We start from the raw sequence: 22,386 nt of genomic DNA on the forward strand, positions 1-22,386 counted from the left end.
ATATATATTTATGAATATATATTAATATTTATTATTAATTTAAAGGCATACTTTGCAGGATTGTAAGTTACTGTTTGTGAACACACACACCAGAGGAAGTAAAAGCCAAGCCCAGATTCACTTTTTTTTGGTATTTTGCCTTGATATATTTGCATTTTTCAGCACCATGTCTCTTGGATGCCCGCTGCTTACAGTCTGGCACCCTTTTTACAAAGCCCCGACCTCATGAGAGCACTGTGGGGTACACACCTATACCCAAGAAAAACAGAAAAAAACCCAAAACCCAAACAATCCAATCTATTTTTTTAAGGAAAATCCTGCTTTAATAAGCCATTTTTGCAACTACACTAAACTAAACTAAACAATTATCGGCTAATCTAAATGATTATCAGCAATTTCTAGCCATTAGCCTGATATTGCTTTTGCCTTTGTGCTGTAGAATTTATTGTTGTCCAAAAATAATTGAAAAACGCAATAACGTTTTATAGCATTTCAATAGTTGATATACAGTTTTCTGATGCTGAAAAGTCAAAAATGGTGCTTGGAGATTTGAGTACATGTCCAAGCTGAATTGATTAGAAAACTGTTTTTATACCTACCATGCAGTAAAACATGGAGTCTGTGTTTTTGACAGTTTATGGTGTCCAGAAAATGTGAGATGTTTGTTTATCTATTTTGTTAGATCCCATTGTTGTGTCAGAAAATTGAATAATTGATGACTGTACCCACACTGTTTGAGTGTAAATATGGGCATTACATCAGACAAGCTCCGACCACAGACTGCAGCTGGAGCAAACACATTATTCCAGCTGCTGTATGATGGCTACAGGTGTTTAATCTCATGAGGTGGGGAAGAGCTTTTACAGTTCATCCTAGAAGCACTGACACATCTCATTGAGAATTGTGTTTTGGTGTGTGCTTGAAAAATGTCCAAGTTAAAGAGGTGAAACTCGAAATACATGAATGTTTTGTAATTTTGGAGAGATCTGTGTATGTGTCTCGGATACTAAAGCCTTGAACGTTGATCTTTTTGCATGTGTTTGCAATAAAATGTGGTTTAAGCAGGTGGAAAGGCACAGTTTCATGCCAAAACAGCTGCGTCACTTCACCCTCCACAGTGCAAGTGTGTTTGTTTGTTTGGAGCCGCAGCACTGATGAACAATTCAACAACAAGTTAGCCTGCTTCGCGCCTGAGAGAAAGTAGAGCCCATAGACCCACACACGCACACGCACGCACACACACACACACACACACACATAATTGAACCCAGTTACTTCTCTGACCTCATCTCTTTCATCAAAGTGTCCCTCCCACAACACATCGTCTCAATTATACGCTGGGCTTCCAAACTCGGCTTTGATCAGAGCGGCTTTAGAGGAATGGCATGCCTTCACATACTAATATTTTGTGTGTGTGTGTGTGTGTGTGTGTGTGTGTGTGTGTGTGTGTGTGCGTGCGCGTGTTTAAGATGCTGTGTTTGGGTGATCTTTGTTTTCTTATAAATGCAAAGGGAGCCATGCACAACCACAAGGCAAGGCAATTCCTCATACAGTTTCCCATAAATCAACTGATCTCCCACTGTGGTCTTTCGACATTGCAGCAAATATATTTTATACAAATGGTATCATCATCGACTTTTTGACAGGTTAAAGGAATGAAGGTTAAGGAACTAAATGATCATTTTTGTAACAATTACTCAACCTGTGTTACATTGAATTTGTGAAGAAAATGTTTTTTCTTCTCTCACGCTTCCACAGTGAACAAAGAATAAAACTAATACTCGTACAGTACAATCCAAAGCCCTTTTGACACGGAGATTGCACTATAAGGCTGCTACTAAATCCCTTATTTTTGCCTCCTTTACATGTTTACACAGAACCACACAACGGCAGAATCATTCCACTCCAGTGTATGATTTTAAAAAGCATCTGCCACCACAGAGCCAAAAGCGCTGGCCTCTAGTGTGACACATAATATAAGTGTTGGCAGTGCTTCGTAAACAGTAACAATAGCACAGCAATCACAATCATTTACCTCCTTGTCCTCTGGCCGAAGGGTAAGGAGCTCTCGCACCTCATTATTTTCCAAATTTGCAGACATTTATGGGTGTTGTTCTGATTTGAAATAACTGCTAACTGCGAATAGCTACTTTTTAAATACCCTTTTAACCACCTTTTTGAAAATTCACATGGGGTTGGTGTATTTACTGACATAATAAATGTCATGGAACAAAATTTGAAAGTCTCTTCAGCCTGAGTTTACCACAGACCTTATTTTAGGCTTCTAACCAAAAAAACATTCAAACAACCCATTGACTTTGGAGCACTATAATATAATTCCCATGTTTACGTGGGATATGTACAAATTTTTGGTGCATTACTTTAAATAAGAAAATGTATGAACAATGCATGAGAGGAGCCTGCAACCTGAGTGATTAGTTACATTTGACCTCTTGCAATCCATTGTGCAGCATTCAAACTATACTGCACTAGCTGTGTGAGTTTATAAATGGGTGTTTTGACATCGTTTTGTTTTTGTTAGATTTTTATCGTCTTTGTTCATTGTGAAGGCATGCAAGAGAAAAACAAAGTTTTCCTCATGAATTCTATGTAACAAGGAGTGACTAAGTGATATACAAATCATACTGTGGTTTATATATTCCTTTGAGAAGAGCAAAATGATAACAAATATATAAGTGGATACTAGTGTGAAGTGAGGAGAAGGGCAGCAGCTCTGTGATATACGAAAGAGAAGATTAAGAGGGTATGAGGCAGGTGGTTCACGTCACCTCGACAGAGTTACGGCCTGGCCACAAGCCCACTGAGAAGGCCAGTGACAGCGCTGTGACACAGGAGACGCCGGTGGCACTCTCAGTCCATTTGTCACACCAGCCCGGCCTAGCACCCGTGAAAACAGCCTCTCTCTCACTTCCCTGCGCCTCCCACCATTCTCAAAGCTTTCATCCACCCTCACCCTCGTCTTTTCTCACTTTGATTACCCCACCACCTCGCCTTTCTCTCCTCCTCTGACCTCACTCCCTCTGTCCCCTCTTGCGCTTCTTTTCTTATTCACCCTTATGACTCCGCACTTCTGATCCTCTGAACCATTTCACCCTTTCCATCCTCAAAGTTTGCCTCCTTCCTATGATCTCTCAATCTCTTTTTCACTCTGCTCTCCACTCCTTGATCTGATTTGCCCGGCCTCCCCTCCTCATCCTCGCTCTTCCTCAGCCCCATTCCTTTCCCCTTGCAGAATCACCCTTGATATCTATTCGACTGCCATCAGCCAGAGGAGAGATGAAAATCGATTCTCCTTCCAGCAGCCGCTTCTCTCTGGCTAAGGAGAAAGGGGAGGCAGTTAGCCGGGCTCTAAGTAAGGCCGTCCATCCATCTCCCTTTGAGGTCTGACGACAAGGCTGCTCTGAAATCAGTGTAGCACTGACTGGGACTGGAGAGAGAGATGAAGCATGGGGGAGAGGAGAGGCAGCGGAGCAAGAGAGGGGCAAAGACTCTGGCACAAAAAAATGACTTGTTCTTTTTTAGACAAACTTCAAAGCCAAAACTAGCATAATTTTCCTTAAAAAATAACAATAATACAATAATAAAAAATAAGGTTATAACTAGCATAACCTCACCCTAGAAGGGCCAGTTCATTCAAGTTACGGGTAAGTTCTTTTTCACTTTTGTTTTATTTGGCCAGGTTTTCAGATACATGTGTCTAAGACCTCTGAGCCCACAACAATAAAGAGACTCGCATATAAAAAAAAGGATCAACTTATTACATATCTGCAATGTGTAAGTGGTAGGACCATCTTGCCAGAGACAATTTCTTTGGAAAATGTTTCAGTGAAACCTTTTTCAACTTGTAGTACTTGAGATTGGTCTCAAGACCACTTTTTGAAGGTCTTGGTCTCGTATTGGACTTGACTGCCTTTTAACTTGACCTCATCTCGGCCCTGACAAAGAGGACCCTGAATTTTATTTATTGACCAGTCAAGATTCCAGCTGCAGGGATATCACTAAATCTCCTCTGCACAAATGGAGCATTGAATAAAGATGGATACATTGATTTCAGCTCCTTAATGTTTGTATTTATTTACTCAGAGCAAACAATGGAAAATTCCCACACATAAAATTCATCTCTGCAATCCCTTTTGATTATTTTATCAAGACGTTTCTCATGGTACACTTAAACACTCACTAACATCTGGCATTTGTATTTAAGGGGAAAGGTTACAATTTGAATTCACCCCTGAACAAGTAACCTTGCAGTAATCGAAGGTATTTATTAGTTCCAGCTCTGATTGGATAAGGGTAGATGTGCTAATTTTACCCCTTTGCCGACTTGATGCAATGATGGCTAACCACAAAGTACCACCTGCTTCATCAAAGAAGCCCAACTTTCGAAATTTTGTCAGCACAGAGCTTGAAAGAAAGACTTTCTATGGTTTACTAAACATTTTTTTCCCACAAAATGATTTGAAAATATGTCTAAATATAGCTACCAGAAGATGTATAATGAGAAAAAAGGAAGAAAAAAAATGCGGAGGAACAATGTTTTTTTTCTCTTTCCTGCCATATTAATAATCTTGTGAACCCTTCTGATTCATCTTGTGACCTGCTAAGTCAACCTGACCCACAGGTTGGAAACCACCGATTGATGTGGGCCTTTAACCTTTCCTGTTACCTCAAGCCTCACCACATTAAAAAAGCTGTTTTTAGGATTACTAACTGTTGCAGACAGTGTGAACTTTGATCAGGACTGGAGGCCAGAGAGGGATTTTTTTTTTTTTTTGACACGCAGCTGCACAAAGAGACTCCTCTTGGAGGAAAGAAATAAGCAAAGGGAGGGTGAAAATGAGATTGCTGAATTTCCCCAAAGAGAGATGGATAGGCCAGACCATATCTCACCTTCCATCTGCTGGGTCAAGACACAGACAGGTGGAATGAGTCCAATATAGAGATATGAAATATTCAGCAGCCCAAAGCCTTCTGTCGAATCCACCAATCCAAGTCCCTGAAGAGTTGGTGTTGGTGTGCCTGAGCATCTGTGTGTGTTTGTAAGTACACAGATGTACACTATGTGTCCTGCGTACCTGAAGGATGAGGCACATGGAGAGAAACATTGGGAAAGATGCAGACAGACACATACAGAGAGGCAGTTTTCAAAGTCTTAACGGTGTCAGTGACAGTTTGTCATAACAAGCTCATTGAAGCTGCGCCTCTTTGTCTCCGTCTAACTGAATATTGAGTTTACAGATGGCTGGACGAACTGTTGTCTTACAGGAAGACAAAGAAAGATGGACTCAGCTTTGACTAAACACTGAGGAAAGCATCCATATCAGAGACAATGAAAGTGTCAAATAAAAGAAAGATATGATGAAAAGAAAGGCCGTGGCACTGAGTTCATCACAACATCTGAGACAAAGTGCTGTCTAAGTGTTGGTGGCAGGCGTCAGATAGATGCTGCCTCACATTCCTGCCATGCCAACCCGGCAGCTCTCTCGTTCATCCAGAGACAACAGAGCTCACCTCCGTCAACAGAGTTCAGCCCGGGCATATTTCATGACTGGATCAGGCGCGGGAGCAAACATGCCTCAGAGCTCAGAAATTCCTCATAGGCAAGGCCAGGGAGCAGGACGGTACATCTCTGTCTGACACCGGTCCAAGAGGAGCAGCAGCCATCAGGGCGCTGCGCACTTTCATCTCTGTGCAACTGAGATGACAAATGCTTCACATTTGTCGGCAGTTTAAAGGGGCACTGCACAGATTTTTTTACATGTCTGAGTCAATTTACTAATTATAGTAAAAACTACAGAGCTTGGGAAACAGTTTTCTGATGTCTTTTGTTACATCTTCTATCAAGCTGCCTTATGGGAAATGTAGGAAAGAGCGAGGAAGTCAGCATAATGTGTGAGCGTGGAGGTGGACGGGTCAAAACAAACTCCAGACTCAGGACAAACTCCACCCAGGACACCATAATTCTATTCCTGTGTTCAACCAAAAGTCAATCAATGTATTTGAATAACAATAAAGTGTGCTAATACGTGTAGCAAACTATGCAAGTGAAGGTATGAACGATGACATGATATTACATTATTTTGACATGTAGAGTCACTGACCAAACTTTTGTACAAGTTGGGACTGTGAATGTGTTGACAAGATTGTTGGCCTGGCTCTAAAAGGCCAACATGAAGACAAAACAAACTGAGTCAGAAGATGACACAACACGCAGAGGTGCAAAAGTCAAATCCTATGTTACTAAATGCAGGTTGGGAGTGTAACAAGAACTTGTTGATGTAGCATTAGCATCAGCAAAAATAACTCCACTGTTAGTGACAAGGAGACCAATTCAACCAGATTCATGTCATTCAGCCACCGCAAGGGAACCATTTCATGAAATGACACCAAAATGTCATAAAGGGGAGCGGCGTCACTTATCTTTTTCCACTTTGTGCAGTTATCATAATTATTTTACAGACAATTGTAACAAAATTGTATTTTGATGATATAATTTACAGTAAGAAAACAATCATTTGTGCTCAGATATGAGCTGGTGTACTGCCTCATCATACTGAAATGGGTCAGTACGCTGCATTCAGAGAAGAAAATAGATTTTGTCCAGTGTGTGATGATCTGTGTGTGATCTCGGGGGAATACAAAATTAGCATCAATTAGTTTTTTTCCCCCTCATCATTGTCCTTTGAATTGGATTTCTATGATCTTTTGTTTAGTGAAACAAAAGAAACAAGTGAGCTGATGGATATGAGTGACTCACCATGACCTGCAATAGTTGTTTGAATATAAGACGTTCATATTGCTGAGTGAATTTAAATTAGTGAGAAGTCACCCAGACTAAGTGCCGTGACGCTCAGAGGCTGCAGGTGCATAAAAAAGCAGGAAATGAGATAAAGTGAGAATATGTTAAGTGACTGGTTGCTTTCACTGGCTGAGAACTAAAGTCAGAACATCGCTGATGCTCTGATTCGTCCATTATCTTTATCTCTCCCTCCCAAGTCTAACAACTTTATGGAAGTGTAACACTGAATAACTGTAGCTCTCTTTAAAGGATGGTAGACATCTTACAACCCATTTTTGGGAAAAAAAGTGCAGTGATTAGCTGCAGTGCACAGCGATTGCAAAGTCGTTCTACACCCTCAGTATCAGTGTCATTACTCTGTTTGACCCAAAGACCTTGCACCAGAGGTCAAAATATAACAAGTACAAGAAGAAGATCCAATACTAGATGTTTTAAAACACTCCATTAGCAGTGAGCGAGAGTAATTATGTTCATCTCTCACCCGCTGGTGTAGTACAGAAGTAGAGTAATGATCATAGAAGTTGTATTTTTAATTACAAGCTTCCTGCACAACAGTATGTATTTGCTGGAGTGGATTTCCCTTGTGGAGAGGAAATATCTCAGATTTTTCTTCCAGTTTGTCTTATTTTACAAGCTCTAACTCACAGGAATGAAAAACAGAACACAGCATGATCTGTTTTACATATAATAACCCCTTTGGAGGATGAGTTTCTGTTTAAGATCAGCAGGAACAAACAGCTTTAACAATGTCCCCCCTACATGTTCTATAAGAGGCCACACATGTGCTCAATGAAGACAAATCACTAGCTTAACTTCACCATGCATAACGTGAGCATCAGCCATCAGTTACAGAGGTAGCCCCCTGTGGCTCTGGCGGTCAGAGGACCTGAAGTGAGCGAGCAGCATCAAACAGAGCGCCCATCTGAAACAGGATTAGAGTTGTTGGCGGGTTCTGATTATGCAATATTCATCTGTTCTCTTCTCAGGGAGCACGGCACATGAACTCGGGGAACTTTCAGAAGCAAAGGATTAATTTGCACGCATCGGAATTAGCGCTCAGATCAAAGAGAGGGGGTGTCATGGGAGTATCCAAAACCTCTGTGTATCTAGAATAGAGATTTCGCTTTGCTGTGTACCACTTCTATTTTCATAATGATATGAAGGGAGAAAAAAAATGGAAAGATCAAGGGGAATTCAAGCCAGAGTGGAATATAATTAGCCACATGTATATGAAACAAAACTACCAGACCAAAGCAAAGATAGTACACAAGTCAGGGCAGAGTAAACAGTAAAGAGAACAAAGTTAGCTAAAACATACACAGGGATTTTCTTGGCAGCTCAGAGACAAAACGAGACTAGCCGACTGTCTTCCTGTTGGATCCTGGTGGGTACTCTTGGGAAAAGTGAGAAACTACAGAGCGCTGAGGTGGATTGGGAGTTGTCTCTGTGTTTATTTGCAGATTTTCCTCTGAATAAACTGACACTTCCAGGCTCTTCCTCCTTTTTTACTGTATTGTTGTTTACCCTTAAGATACACACGTTATGTAAGGATCTGGGCAAAGACAAGAGAGCTATTAGCTTTAACACTTGTGGGCAAACACACACACACACACACACAAACACACCCAGACTTAGAATCACTCCTCTTACCGTCACAGTCACCCAAGTGGGCCACGTTCCCCTGTTCAACATCTTGCTCGAACGGCAGTCTGCAGAGGAGAAGAGACACAGTCATTAATCAGAGGACATGGCAGTGCAGCGACTCGGCCACTGACACACAGCACAGATCCACTCTGATACAGGAAAACTATCTCAATGTTACAGCAGAGGACAAGTTACAAGGGAGCGTATATCTCTACAAGCTCCTTTTGTGCTTTGATTGTAGAAATCTTTATTCTGACAAAGTCAGAAAAAAAAGAAAAAACTCAAGAGGCCCTTGAGCTGCCTAATACCCTACAATAATCACCATTATAATTCAAAGATAACCACTTGTGTTTACAGGGTCATTAATTAAACTAATTAATGTGCTGAATTACAAATATTTCTGGGTCAGCATACTTGTCTCCACATGAGATATTTGTGGTGTAAATATAAACTCATGTGCTTAAGCATTAAGAGGAAGGAATATCTGTTGTACTCGTTAATATGTAGGTTTTATAAGATCATCATGCCAGTTTCATGAAAAACATGTTATACCTTTATGAAAATTTTACATGTTGTGAAAGTAAAGATTTAACAAAACCTCAAACTTTACTCATATTCTATGATTATAGAGAGATGATGACGTATCTTGTTTCTAAAACTCTATCCTCAGGCTTTAAACCTCATTTCCCACTAAGGCAACAGGGGAGCACCGAAAACTCAAAAGGACAAAAACATATGATGAGGCGAGGAGGCAGAGAGGAAATGAGAACAGCACAGAGACCAGGTGCTCACAAAAAAAACACAACTGCTCTTAATCATGACTCATATCAGGGAAAACAGCACCGAGGTGCAAAGGACAGGCTATGAGCGTGTGTGTAGGTGTGTGTGTGAGCACACAAATGTATAAGCCTATAAAATTAATTAAATACATTTACAGTGATGGATATGTGGGGGTCACATATGACTTAGTGATATAACACCAACATCTTAATCATCATTAAATAATGTAATGCATTTTCCAAATCATTTGAACAAAACCCAGACCCGCTGCAAACCTGTATGTGATATGTCACGTGAAGCACAGCCTAATGAAGGGTCATTGTTGAGGCTCTATCATGGGAAATACATAAAGACCATGGTTAACTAGTGTAGCAGTAATTTTGAGCCTTAAAAGCTATTCATACTGGCAAAGCATACTTTCCACCTTCATATCAAGATTTTCATCAAAAAGCATATAAAAGGAATACTTCAGCATTTTCAGAATTTGTTTTTTACCCCATAGATGTGAAAGTCAACAACAGTGTCATCTTTGTACTTTAAGTATTGTATGAGGGAAGACCCAGGAGATCGTAGGCTTCGCTTTGCAAACAGACTGGAAACAACTAGCTTGACTCTGTCCAGATAAAACAAAAAAAATAAACAAAAATCTGCCAGTCAGCACCTCTAAGAGGTCACATGTTACATCTTGTTTATCTTATCTTGGGTTGGGTATTGGTACATGATAGCCTTAAGGTATCAACCGAAGTAACCCAGTATCATATAGTACTGAAACATCTTCAGTCAAATTATACTTGCATTCAATCCCAGAGTTGGAAAAAAAAAAGACTTTTTAAATATTTTTTTTCCTCAGCTAATTATCACTTGCATTCTTCCATTTAATGCAATGTGTGATTGGTCCACTTTTGCATGCCAAATGTCACCAAAACATTTAGTATGGCCGCTCATGGCATCCAGTAGCATTTTATACAACTGAATGCTTCCATTCACATGATGGGGATCAAATTAAGTATAATAATATAGTATAATAATTTAAGGAAAAATTAGAACACTAAATTTTCTAGTTGATAAGGATTAATATAACAGATCAAAGATGTATAAAATCTTTCAAATGTGTTACTTTTCTTGATATTTTGGTCTAATGAGTCAGTCGAAACCACTGGCAACACTTTGGGTTAAATAAAAGAAAGAAAGAAAATATCTTCACAGAAGTTAATAACCATTTTAAGTTCTACATGGTTCCACAAATAGCTCTGTTACACAGAATCATTATTTGGCCAACAAACAACCTTTGAAGAACCAGAGCACAAAAAAACCATCATTGGGACAAGTGACTGAGAAGAAGTCTGTATTCTGCAATTAACTAAAGGCTCCGGCAGCAGCGCAGCCAACATCCGTGCTTTTAATGCCTAGAAATCACTGTGACAAATGAGACTGTGTGCACTGTGAACCAACAGCGGGTTGTCACCTTAATAAAGAATAATGTTTTGTGTTCAGTTGGCTGCCTCTCACGGACTGTGGGTCATTTACTTTGTATACATTAGCTTTGCCTGTGGGTCTGTGTGTGCGTGCATGTCTTTTGTGGGGAGTTTTTCATAGTGATATTTTTTTATTTCCTGCACTTCCTCTCAGGTGCACTGTAGCTATATTCAAGACTGCAAAAAGCATATGTGTGTTCATGTTGGATGCCGGAGTGTTTCCAATGATTCCTAACCAGGGCTTCTTATACACAGTAGTGGAGGAAATATCCTTTATTTAAGTAAAAGTACTACCACAACACTGTGAAAATACTCCAGTACACATGCAAGTCCTGCATTCAAAAACTTAATTAAGTAAAAATTTTGAAAGTAAAAAGTAAGAAAATTGGTCCCTGCTGGTGTTTTATGATTCTACATGATGCTTTTTAATTAATATCACTGCTGCATTTATATGTATGTTACTTTTACTGCTGCAGATATTTATGCTAATTTTATATCCTTTATTTCTGGGTAGTTTAATCTTCAGCATTGCATTATTTTCTATAAAAATCATCATGTGTTTGTATAGTGTGGCTGTCCTGTGAGAACTGTCTCTGAAAAAGTCAACAGCCCTGTTTTCAGCTTTTCCAGCTTATCCAAGAGGGTTTTTAAAGAGTTTATTTCGCTTAAGAAGGAGGAGAATTTTCTCAACACATAAAGGAACATTAAATCCTTCAGTTTATCACTGGAACATGAAAGGAATGAAAAATTGTTATCTGAAAAGTATCTAAAGCTGTCTCGAAGCCCTATAACTACCAGACTGCAATGTGCTGCACCGGAACAATAAACACTCCTGCTGGTGGATAACGTTATGCAAGCTTGGCCATTTTGACACAAGAAACAATATGGTGACTGGCTGCTATCAAGTGATCTCAAATTAAGATAAACCAGATAAAACCTAAGCTAAAATATGTTTTTAAAAACATATTAGGTAAGAAATAGGCAATACAGTAACAGAATCATACTTGATCAGCACTTTTACAGTCTGAATTTTAGTTTTCTTTGTAGCCTCTCTTCTTACAATAAAGGAAACAGTATGGCACTCACTTTCCATCCACAAATTCTCGTATTACAGCCAAACAGAACACTAAAATACATTTCTGAGGACATTTTTGGGAAAAAAAATAAGTAATTCAGTACCAGAATCTTGGTTTTTATTTGGTCAACCCTGGGGGTTACTTCTGCAGTTGCTTGAGGGGATGTGGAAAGATTGTGGAGAAACTCAGGTAAACACCTAAACACCTTAACATTATGTGTTGCAATCAAGAGAGAGTGAATAGTTTGAAAGTGAACAGAGAAGTTTAAACTGTAAAAAAGTAATGGATAAACAGTTGTTGTGCCACAATATTTTCACTAGCAGAGGGAAAAGAAGGTGAGATTTGTTTTTTGTTTGTATCACCTTGTTTGGCAGTACAATAATAACACTCTGGGACATTCAGAAACACTCTCACACACAACAATAAAACAATTTTTGCTCCCAGTACAACACCCACAAGTATTTCCATAAAGAACACAAAAGTTATTTCCCTTGGAAACTGCCCAAATTACAATCTAAAGTTATATAACGTCAACTGCTGTGCTATCCTCTGGCGTCAGTTTGCAAAGAGAGGTTGCATTAGTCCACAAAGAGGAAATCCACAGTAACTCGATGCAAAATCGATTGCCGACTTGACCGCCCTTGGTAAATCAAATCAAGACCAACACAGAGGCCTTTAATAGTATAAGCAGGCAGCCTGAGGTGGTCCAAAGGCCCATGTTGTCTGTTCTGCTGGCGCTACACCTGTGTTTTGAAGGTCTAATTCAATAAGCAGCCTGACTAAAGAGAGATTTGATTTCACTGGAGGGAGGCAGCCAGGACTGGAGGTGAGCTGTCAAGACACACCGCCGAGTTTCAGTAGCAGTAGGAGAGAGAGGTCACAGAAATACCCTCACACATCCAGACAACACACTGTCTGGGTACATCTGCATAACACAGACAGCATTACACAACAGAGAAACAAACCTCTGTGCTCCATCACACACCTACGCAATGTTATGTGGCCACCTCCTGATAACAAGTGAGAGAACATGGTATTGTTTAACAGCGGCAGCAGACATCTTGAATCAATAATGTACATAGAGCTGACTGTGTGACAGGCTACTTAGAGGGCACAGATGTTACTCAGAGGCTCAAGCAGTCGCAGATATAACCAAGGACTTCCAGACCAGATAAATAATATATGGGACGTCTCGACGGGTGGTCTGCTAGGTGTGCTGTCAGAAAAATAACCTTGAGAGGGATGATAAAAGTAGAAATAAATCAAATCAAAGCAAAACAATGAAAAAAAAAAGTTGGATCAAGAGGGAGAGATGAAAGGTGCAAAACTTCAGACAGACTTAAAGCCAAAGAAAAAATAAACCAGACAGACAGAAAGTCAGTTTGTTGATGCATGACAGCTACTGTATCCTGTATGACAGTTTATGTGTTGCCAGGATGTTTACACAAATGGAGAGTTGTCATACCTGGTCCCAGGTCTGAGGAAAGAGCAGGTGCTTCCTCTGGTCCAGCCGCAGTAAGGATCCCTGGAGGCGATACAGTTCCTGCAAAGAATTCACAAAAAATCTCTCAGTTGCTTGAACCCTAAAGAATCTTTATTCCTCTTTAATGTCCCATTTCTGCAGCTTAAATGGTAAATACTGATTTGCTTGATGTTGACTAGAGCTTAAAGGGGCACTCCTCCACTCTGACACATTTTTCCAAACCTCTTAAGACTTGAAACTTGCTTGATAAATTTATTCATCACTGAATATTTTGTTATCCTCTTCAATACTGGCTAGGTTAGAAACACATTTAAGAGCAGAAACTTTTCTTTTTTTTCTCAAATGCTTTCTTGTTAAGTTAATTAAAGTCATTTTTAGAATTAGGTGTGAAAGTTCATTCTTGACTTTGGAAATAGAAATTAAACCAATAATTAAATAAATAAAACATGGCAGCTTTATCCAGTGTTTCCAATTGCATCTTTCAGTTTTCCGAGGATGAAAATGCAGATAAAGGTTTTGGTTAAAGCTAATAAGTGGTTTTAAAATTCAAGAATTTATTTCCCCCTGAAACTTGGAGACATTCTGGGATTTAGGAGCTGTCCAGCATCAACCTTTTATATGCAAGAACCCATAAAATCTTCATCGCACAACAGTTTTACAATGTCCACGTTCAGTTCAATTCAGCCCAGTTGCCAGAAGAAAATATGACCATTGTACATCTCTGCAAACCGCAAATATGTTACATATGTGCATCTCATACGCATCATATAACATTTCTAAAGAAATATATCAGCTGACTGTAATCAGCAGAGAGGAGGAGATGGTGGATGGTGTGTCACCTAGGTGAGACGGCTGCCAAGCTGCAGACCTCTCTTTGAGACCATTAATCAACAAAACCGGTCATATTTTAGCGAGTCATTGCTGTGTTTCTATTGGCTTTTCAGCCACAAAACTTTTTTTCGGCAGGGAGAGAACAACAAAAAGTGTATGTTTTTACAAAGACAGCTGCATTGCCTGCCAGGGTTATGCCCCTGAAAATGTGTATTTTAACCTAAAACATGATCCAAGTTTTCGGTGCCTTTCAACGTATTCACTACTATTCACTGTAAATGTAATGCATCCATCATTTCCAGAATATATTTTTTGGTGATAAGGTTGCCATGTTGCTTGTAGTTTGTCTTTCTTAAGACAACATGGTTCAGGAATGAAATACATTTCAACTCCATCTCTTAAATATCAGATGTCAGAATGTCCTTGACTATTGCAGCAAGAGGAGACTTTCTGAAATGAAAAGCTTGCTGTTCTGAGAAAAACACACAAAGCCAGAGATGTTCATGGTGAAGGATTACCAATCTCAAGACAAATTTCCTTTAAGATAATATTTATACCGCACTGGTGTCGTGAATAGAAATGACTGTACGCTTAAAAAGAATTAATCTAAATACCTGTGGTTCATTTTGAAAAATATCTACTTTAATGACATACAGTGGGACTGCTTGGTGGTAACTGCACAGCATGACATTTTAATAACATGGGGTTAAATGAAGTTAAAAGGTCAATCTGTGACTGTATGCATTGGAAAGCAGACTGTAAAATGTTGAATTATTAAAGATTTATTTGAAACCATGTAGAGTAAAAGCTGCAGGGGAAGGAAATACTCGCAAACACTCCTCAAAGGTTAAAAACGAGACCTGGAGCTGCTGAAGCATGATTAAAAAATCTTACGGTATATTCGCATACAGAACATTAGCTCTCAGTCTCTCATCTAAACACATAGGCTCACACACTAAACGCACCGTAGAAAGCATGTGAGCGTCTCCTAATGTGCTCTGGATTACACGCTTGTATGACTCACCTGGTTCAGTGAACACACTGCACGCCTGATGTGCTGGTGTGTGTACCAGTTTGTGTTAGTGTGTCAGTGGAGCCTAACGGGCCATAGCCACAGGCGTCGAGACTCGGTAAGTATGCCAGCAAAGGGAGAGCGAATCCTTATTTGGGTGCTTGCGTGGGTGTATGCAGGTGAAATATGATTGCTTTGAATATATGCATTTTTCATGTGTAATTATGGAGGATTAGTGGACTCAGGGTACTGCTCCACCTTGAGTTTAAGTTAAACACATTTATGCTGGCAAACTGCCAGAATAACAAAATGAGAGACTTAACTGGAGCTTCTGATAATCTCATAACTGCTGGATGAAGAGATGAAACATAATCTCTCTTTAAATGTGTTATTAATTAGCTGCAATATTAAATACTATATTTATGATTAACATATTAACTACTGTTAATGCCTTATACTGTACTATAACTGGTGTTATTCAACTATCACATGGATTTTTAAAAATGCTTACTACAGGTCTAACAATATAGATACACTTAAGTTTTACAATATTATGTTTTGTAATACAGTATACATTGTCAAAAACCCTAAAGATTTTGAACTGTATATATTTTTTTATATTCCTAAATTGTTTACTGAAACTATTCTGCATGCACTTTTATCTACTTTTTACTGATATAAGCAAATAATAATTCCATTGTTCAGATTGCACAAAAAGTATTGCTGTGATGTTGGATGTTACAGGGACTGTGATAAATACAAATGCAGATCCCACTGTTTTGATTGTATAAAATAAGTGGAGAAATACCATTTTGTCCTTTGTGATTCTGATACCTGAACTTGTGTATCTACACTGAGTACCAATCTGACAGCATTACGTTACAAAATAAAAAACAGCTGCATACTTCCTACTCTGTATGGATGTGAAAAAATGCTAGAACAGTTTTACGGCATAGCTTCATAAGACTGCTGGTGATAAACTTGACAACACTAGTGCCGCCACTCTAAAACTGAAACTGTGTGTACATTGCCATTTAACTGGTGGGACTTTTGAGTGTAAAACACTGCCAAATTGCTGCCATTTTGCTAATGGCTAACATTAGACTATTAGCTGGGATACAAATTTTCTTAGTTGCTCTACAACAGTAGTTGTCAGCGGCTGCAAAGCCCAACCTGCTGTGTAAGATACTCTTTTAGAGCGGTGAAGGAGAATTGATTTCTGGAAAAACTGGTGTTTTATGCAGATGTGAAACTATTTTAAAATGTATAAATAAATTATGTGATAATGTTGCAACATAACATTAAGTTGTTGGTAAATTTGATTATTTACTAATTTTCCCATGATTTGTGTATTTATCTTAGTTTTTGCTTTTATTCATTACTCATTATTCGTCATCACTTTTATTCTATTTTATTATTCTGTTTTGTTTTTATTTGCCGCATGACCTCAGCCAGCGAGCATCTGGGGGCCGGGCCTTTGCCAATGGGGCCCTGTTGGGCTCAGCCCGAAAAAACTACATGGAGCTGCCACCACCCACAGGGACAGGAATTCAGGGTGGGTTCGCTGTGTGCTGGGCAGCAGGCACCGGCAGCCCGGGCGCTCTGACCCTTGGCATCGTAAATTTGGATATGTATTGTTAATTTTAATACTGATTATACTGTATTGACCATTTAAATTTGTACAGTATTACTCTGTCAGTAAACTTTTTTTTAATCATTATCTGTTAGAATAACAGAAAATCTATGATAAAGTTAAAATTGCATGCAAATGTAATAATCTAGCATTATACTTAACAGTAAAGTATAACACTAACAGCCTTTATTAGATTTTCTTCTACTTTACTGGCGCACTTTATTGCATTTTGACTCATTTCAATATAATGCAGCAGTTAAAAGATTATCACCTTGCTCAAGGGCACAGTGACAGTTGTTATTAAGTTGTATTATGGTTATTATTGCAGAAAAATTCAGGTCAGCTACAGCAGCAGCTCTGGAGTTGGCAGAGGTTCACAGTGTCGTGCTCAAGGACAGTTGTGAAGGCCAGATGGTTCTGGATCGGTCACCTTAACTTCTTATTATGCTGCCCTGCTGCCCTGTACGTACACTGTGAAGTAGTGCGGACTTACTTCATGCATCGGGAGTAGAGCTGGCATCGTGCCACTGGTACTCGGACCACACAGGAGGGGAAGGCGAGGAGGAGAGTGTGGCTCGCCCGGTCCAGAGTCAGTGACAACAGCTGCCTGGCCTGCAGAGAGTCTTCAGCACACCTGCAACACACACAAAACCAAACAAATGCATTAGGCAATTTGAACTACAAGACCAAAAAAATGTTCCTCTTGACTCAAACAACCAAACATAAACAGCTCTATAAATAAACCGTTATAAAACTGTAAAAGATTAGAGGTACCAGTGCAGCCAGATGTTACGGTGTCAATCCAAATATGCACTGTGCTGATTGTCAGAGTTCAAGAGGTTGGCTGGCCATCAAAAAAACAAAGCAGCCAGGAGCTGAATCGCTTCTAATTGGCACTTACAGCTACGATCGCCGGCAGCGACCTGCTTCCTTGCAGCAGATTTATACCTTTTTATGCACATGTGCACTCATGCGTCAGTTGTATCTTGGATGGTTTATGGTAATAACATTGCAGCGGACCCACAGTCATTAAGAAGAATCTATCATTCTGCTAAGGCCAAGCTGTGAGTCATTCCTCACAGCCAATATCACGGAAAACAGAGAGAGAGAGGGAGCAATGTAGTGGAAACCAAAACATAGAAAAAACAACCAACAAATACAGGAAAAAGGCGAAGAAACAAAGACAAGAAAGGAAAATACAAGAGACAGAAGCAAGCTCAGATGGCGGGGAGAAAAAAACAGTCTCCAATGGAGTTGAATCTCTTTGGTTTCTTGGTTCATTTCAGCATCTGACCAATCACAAGGCAGTGACTTCCTAAAAGATGACTGTGTTAGTGACCCTGCTCCTGTGTTCCCTGGGGTTTATTACAGAGCAGAAGGCATCTCTTTGTCTGTGTATGTAAGGTGAGGTTGGGGGTGGCCTGGCCTGGAGCATAGATGGGAAAAAAGAAAACTGATGTGGCTGCGCTCAGTCTCCTGATTAGCTAGGAGCCTGCTGTGATAGCCGGACTGTCACTGACCTCCTGGTGGGCTCACCATGCACACCAAATTATTCCTCACACACTGCCTCCAGTCCACACCAGCTCATTCATCACACGGTCCCTTCATATCACTTGCCATCGCTATCCCTCAAGTCTGAAGCAGAACAAATAAGCTAGGACACAAATTGGTGGGCATTTTTTGGAGGGGTTGACGAAAGAATGACATTGATGAGTAAATAAGAACAGGGCAAGTAGATTGGACTTGCGAGAAAGTGTGTTTCCTGCCGGTTGGTTTGAGAAATAATCCTGTTTGCTACTTATTGCAGAGAAAAATGGTGTATGTATCGGGGAGCATAGTTACAACAGAAAGGTGGTGTTTAGAAACACGCTCTTTCTTTTTAAAATGCCTCTAATTAGCCTCGGTGAGAGATAATCACCAGCCAAATCTGCCTGCATCTGTGTGACAATCTTCTCCCCTCCCCTCCACCCTGCAGCCATCCACCATGTGGAACATTGCATCTCCAGAGAGAACAAAAGCAAAACACAAAGACTGAAAAGGCATCAGTGTTCATTACGTAGTGGTGGGCATCCAATGAAACCTCAAAGCTGCCTGCCTCATGCAAAATGCTAATTAGAAAAGGACAAGAAGCCCACTCCAATCTTTTGTGACGATCCAGATATTAAATATGATTTCGCTTCAGACTGGAGATAAGGGGTCATTTTTCCTGACAGTATGTAATTTTGGTCAAGATTAAGGATAATGTGATTTTATCATTATTTCATTACTTTCTGATGTTTTCTCCCCCTATGCCGTTCTCTACATCATTAGAAGATGTTCAGATTTCCTGATAATGAATATTAGCCTCTAATCCTATTCTTTCCTGTCTGCCCTATTTGTATGCTCTGCATGGGGTTGCATCGTCTCAGCTCCCGCACAATTATGTGTGTCTCTCGAAGAATAGGTGAGGCTCTCTGCATAATTCAGGACACGTCATGTTTCGAGGACATGTCATGCCTTTCTTTTTCCCCCCCTTGCAACTCTTTTTCGAGGCGTATCACACCACCAGCTCCCCTCGCTGTGTATACAGAAACCCCAGATGTCATTTAACCCTTTCCTCACCTCCTCTGCTTAGAGTCTGGAGCTATTTCACATCAAGCTCTCGAACCGTGCAGGATTGTCCCGCTCATTTGAGAGACTGATGAGAGACATTGACATGTCTGTACAGTAAATTTAAGTGCTAACTTTAGCTGCCAGTTAGCTTAGCTTAGCATAAAGACTTGAAACAGGGGGAAATATACGGTATGGTATATGGTGACTATATCACTCTTTTACTGAAATCATAATCTAGTGTTTGACTGATTTTACATTGAGTCATATTTGCAGTGTTTTTATTAGCTAGTTTTGCATTTTGAAATGTAGAGTTAGTATTCAATAAACAAAATGTGGTTTTGAGCAGAAAATTAACTACAATATTTGTCTAGTTGTGTGATGTTGGTGTGCTGCTGTGTTCAGTGTTTAGAAAAACTATCTTCAGTTTAGGTGAATGCTTGTTTCCAATTATGGAAAAAAAAGTAATAAACCTATTTCCAAAAATGTCAAACTATTGTTTCAAACGTTCGAAATATACGTCCATTTCTGTTAACTTTAACATCTTACTTATCAGGGTTGAATCCCTCCAGTTCCTCCAGAAAGATGTTGCTGTTGGTGACGGTGTTGTCCTGGTTGGGCATGATGAGGAACTTGAGGATGGTCCCTCTGCTCGACCCGAGGAACAGGACGGTCCGGTTTCTATAAGGCCCTGCTTCTGTGTCCACCACAATCTTATTCAGCTGGTACCTGGAGAGACAGTGCGATGCATTAATGCCACAGAGCAGTGTGGCTCGTTTGGGTCTTTTCTCCCATAAAAGTTAAAAGCTTGGTCAAGTAGCTCTCTGAGGCAAATTTATGATTTAAGTGCATTACAGCTGATTGGTTTAGGTGTAAAATACAGACTCTTGTGAATTTAAATCATAATATGCCATTTTCTCTCGAGTCACTGCAAAATGAAATGAATTCCACAGAGAAGAAACCGCTCGTCAAATTTGCATAATAAACTAATTATGGCAGACGTTCAGTCATTAATAATATCAGTCAAGTAAATGGGCCCGTCTTGGAACAATGGCACAGTGTTGCTGAACTACACACAGTCCTCTGTGTATAAGTCAATAGCTGAGAATAGAAGCCATGTTGTGCCGGCTGTTTAATATTCCACATACATCCAGTCCCCATAATCCCCTGGTGGCTGGTCGGCAGCGGGACTACATATGGTGAAGAGTGGATAGAGAGAGAGATAGAGAGAGGCATGCATGCATTTATGTGAGACTTGATGTGCTACAGCTGCTTGCCTGCTACCACAGGCTTCAACACCCAAACTGTTTAACTTCAACAGAGGGAGTCCGCAACCCAAACAGACAGACTGTGTGTGTTTGCAATCCTGTTTCCTTCAGTACACGGTAAAACATCATACACGGGTTTAGTGGGTTCAACTTATATTTGATCATTAAGTTAAAGTAGAAATAAAGTTTTACTTCAAGTTAGATTTACTTAAAATTTTTAGTTTTCATTCTCAGACCCTCTAAGAACTAATAGAGAGGCAAAGTTCCTCCCCTTTCTCTGTCACCGATGGGACCTTAATTCAGCAAAAACATATAAATAAATAAATAAATAAAACACCCAATTAGCATATCAGCAGACGTCCCAGCTTGCACAGTTTGACAATTAAAACTCTCCAAAAAATCATCTTTTTTTATATTCAAATTATGCTTCTATAATACAATTTTTTTTTTGCGAAATATGTCTTGGAAAGATAATTGTTGCCTGGAATATCTGCAATGGTAACATTTGTTTGAGTGCAAGAAGTTTTAGTGCTGAATGGAAGAGAAATGGAGGTAGTCAGAGTGGATGGTTGGCATACGGAGCATCATAGTTCAGATATGGTCATAGTTTCTGTTAAATGTTAAAGATAAATATAATATAATCCTACAAATATATCCTGTTTCATGCTTCAAGTGACTTCCAACTTTTACAACATTAAATTTATATTAGGACCACAAACTTTACCTAACTTTGAGAATCCTAAAAATAACCACTAAAAACCTTTATTATACTAAAGGTGCATGTAATATCTCAGGTAAAACAAATTGACATTTTGCAAATCTGTCTACTTGTCAGATATGTTAATTTAAAATCCTTCTAATATCGCTGGTGAAGGTGTTTGACTGCCTGTCTGAGTTCAGTCTCACCTGACCATGGTTCTGACAATCCAGGGTCTTTGTCCGAGTGATGGGACAGCCTCATCCATCAGAGGGTGGGTCTTGACAAAGTTGAGCATCTCATCAGGGAACGAGTTTGAGGAATTGAACCTGGAACCTTGAACAGCACAGCCACCGGGTCTGGGGACGAAAAGTTTCAGCGCGTTAAGCAGACTGTACAAAGGAAAAGCGGCATCCTCTTTGGTAACTACTCAGCAAAGATATATTTAAATAATCAAGCAGTCTAGACTGTCTGAGTGTTTCGTATTCAGACACTTTTTCAACAGGAGACTGATTTGATTTAGTCAAAAGAATCTCATTTTTGATGTATTTTCACAAGTGATGGGATCGTTGCATGAGGTCAAGACATGTCTTTATTGGCAAAGAACAATATACAGTTTATTGGTTTCTACAGGCTGTAATGTTATGGGCAGCATCTCTCTGCATTCTCCATAACACCTGTACGCGGTGTGGCTTATTTTGTACTGTATGCACTTTATTTTTATCCTGGTTCATCGGCTCCTTGCGCACTTGCCTGGTTGTATCTTAAAAAATGCTGATATGTGTGTTTTTGTGTAGGTATTTGTTTTATAGTTTTAATATAATATGCTGCGCTTAACTAATTGCCCCGTAGTGGGATTAATAAAGTTGTTTGAATTGAACTGAATTACATGTGTTCATAACAGGGCTGTCAGCGATGCAATTGAGGTCCATACATTACACCTTTTTTTTTTTTTTTTTTTAAATCGCATAAATTGATGGCTAACATTCGTGTCTTCAAGAGGCTGTACCAGGCTGAGCACAGCATGGTCATTTCACAGGGGTCCCTTGACCTCTGACCTCAAGATATCCAAATGAAA

At 39.6% G+C, this 22,386-nt stretch overlaps 1 protein-coding gene across 1 annotated transcript in view; it reads right to left on the reverse strand.

Annotated features, from left to right (window-relative positions):
- The window catches only part of sema6bb (sema domain, transmembrane domain (TM), and cytoplasmic domain, (semaphorin) 6Bb), a 153,550-nt gene that overhangs the window by 25,080 nt on the left and 106,084 nt on the right, over window positions 1–22,386 (reverse strand). Inside the window, exons 12-16 of the mRNA XM_042481817.1 lie at window positions 21,518–21,667; window positions 19,893–20,072; window positions 17,248–17,388; window positions 13,261–13,338; window positions 8,471–8,529 (exon numbers count right to left, since the gene is read on the reverse strand). Coding sequence (XP_042337751.1) covers window positions 8,471–8,529; window positions 13,261–13,338; window positions 17,248–17,388; window positions 19,893–20,072; window positions 21,518–21,667 — 608 coding nt within the window. The remainder of the gene's footprint in view (window positions 1–8,470; window positions 8,530–13,260; window positions 13,339–17,247; window positions 17,389–19,892; window positions 20,073–21,517; window positions 21,668–22,386) is intronic.

This window comes from Plectropomus leopardus, chromosome 3 (genome assembly GCF_008729295.1).
Source record: "Plectropomus leopardus isolate mb chromosome 3, YSFRI_Pleo_2.0, whole genome shotgun sequence".
In the NCBI taxonomy this organism is placed as follows: domain Eukaryota; kingdom Metazoa; phylum Chordata; class Actinopteri; order Perciformes; family Serranidae; genus Plectropomus; species Plectropomus leopardus.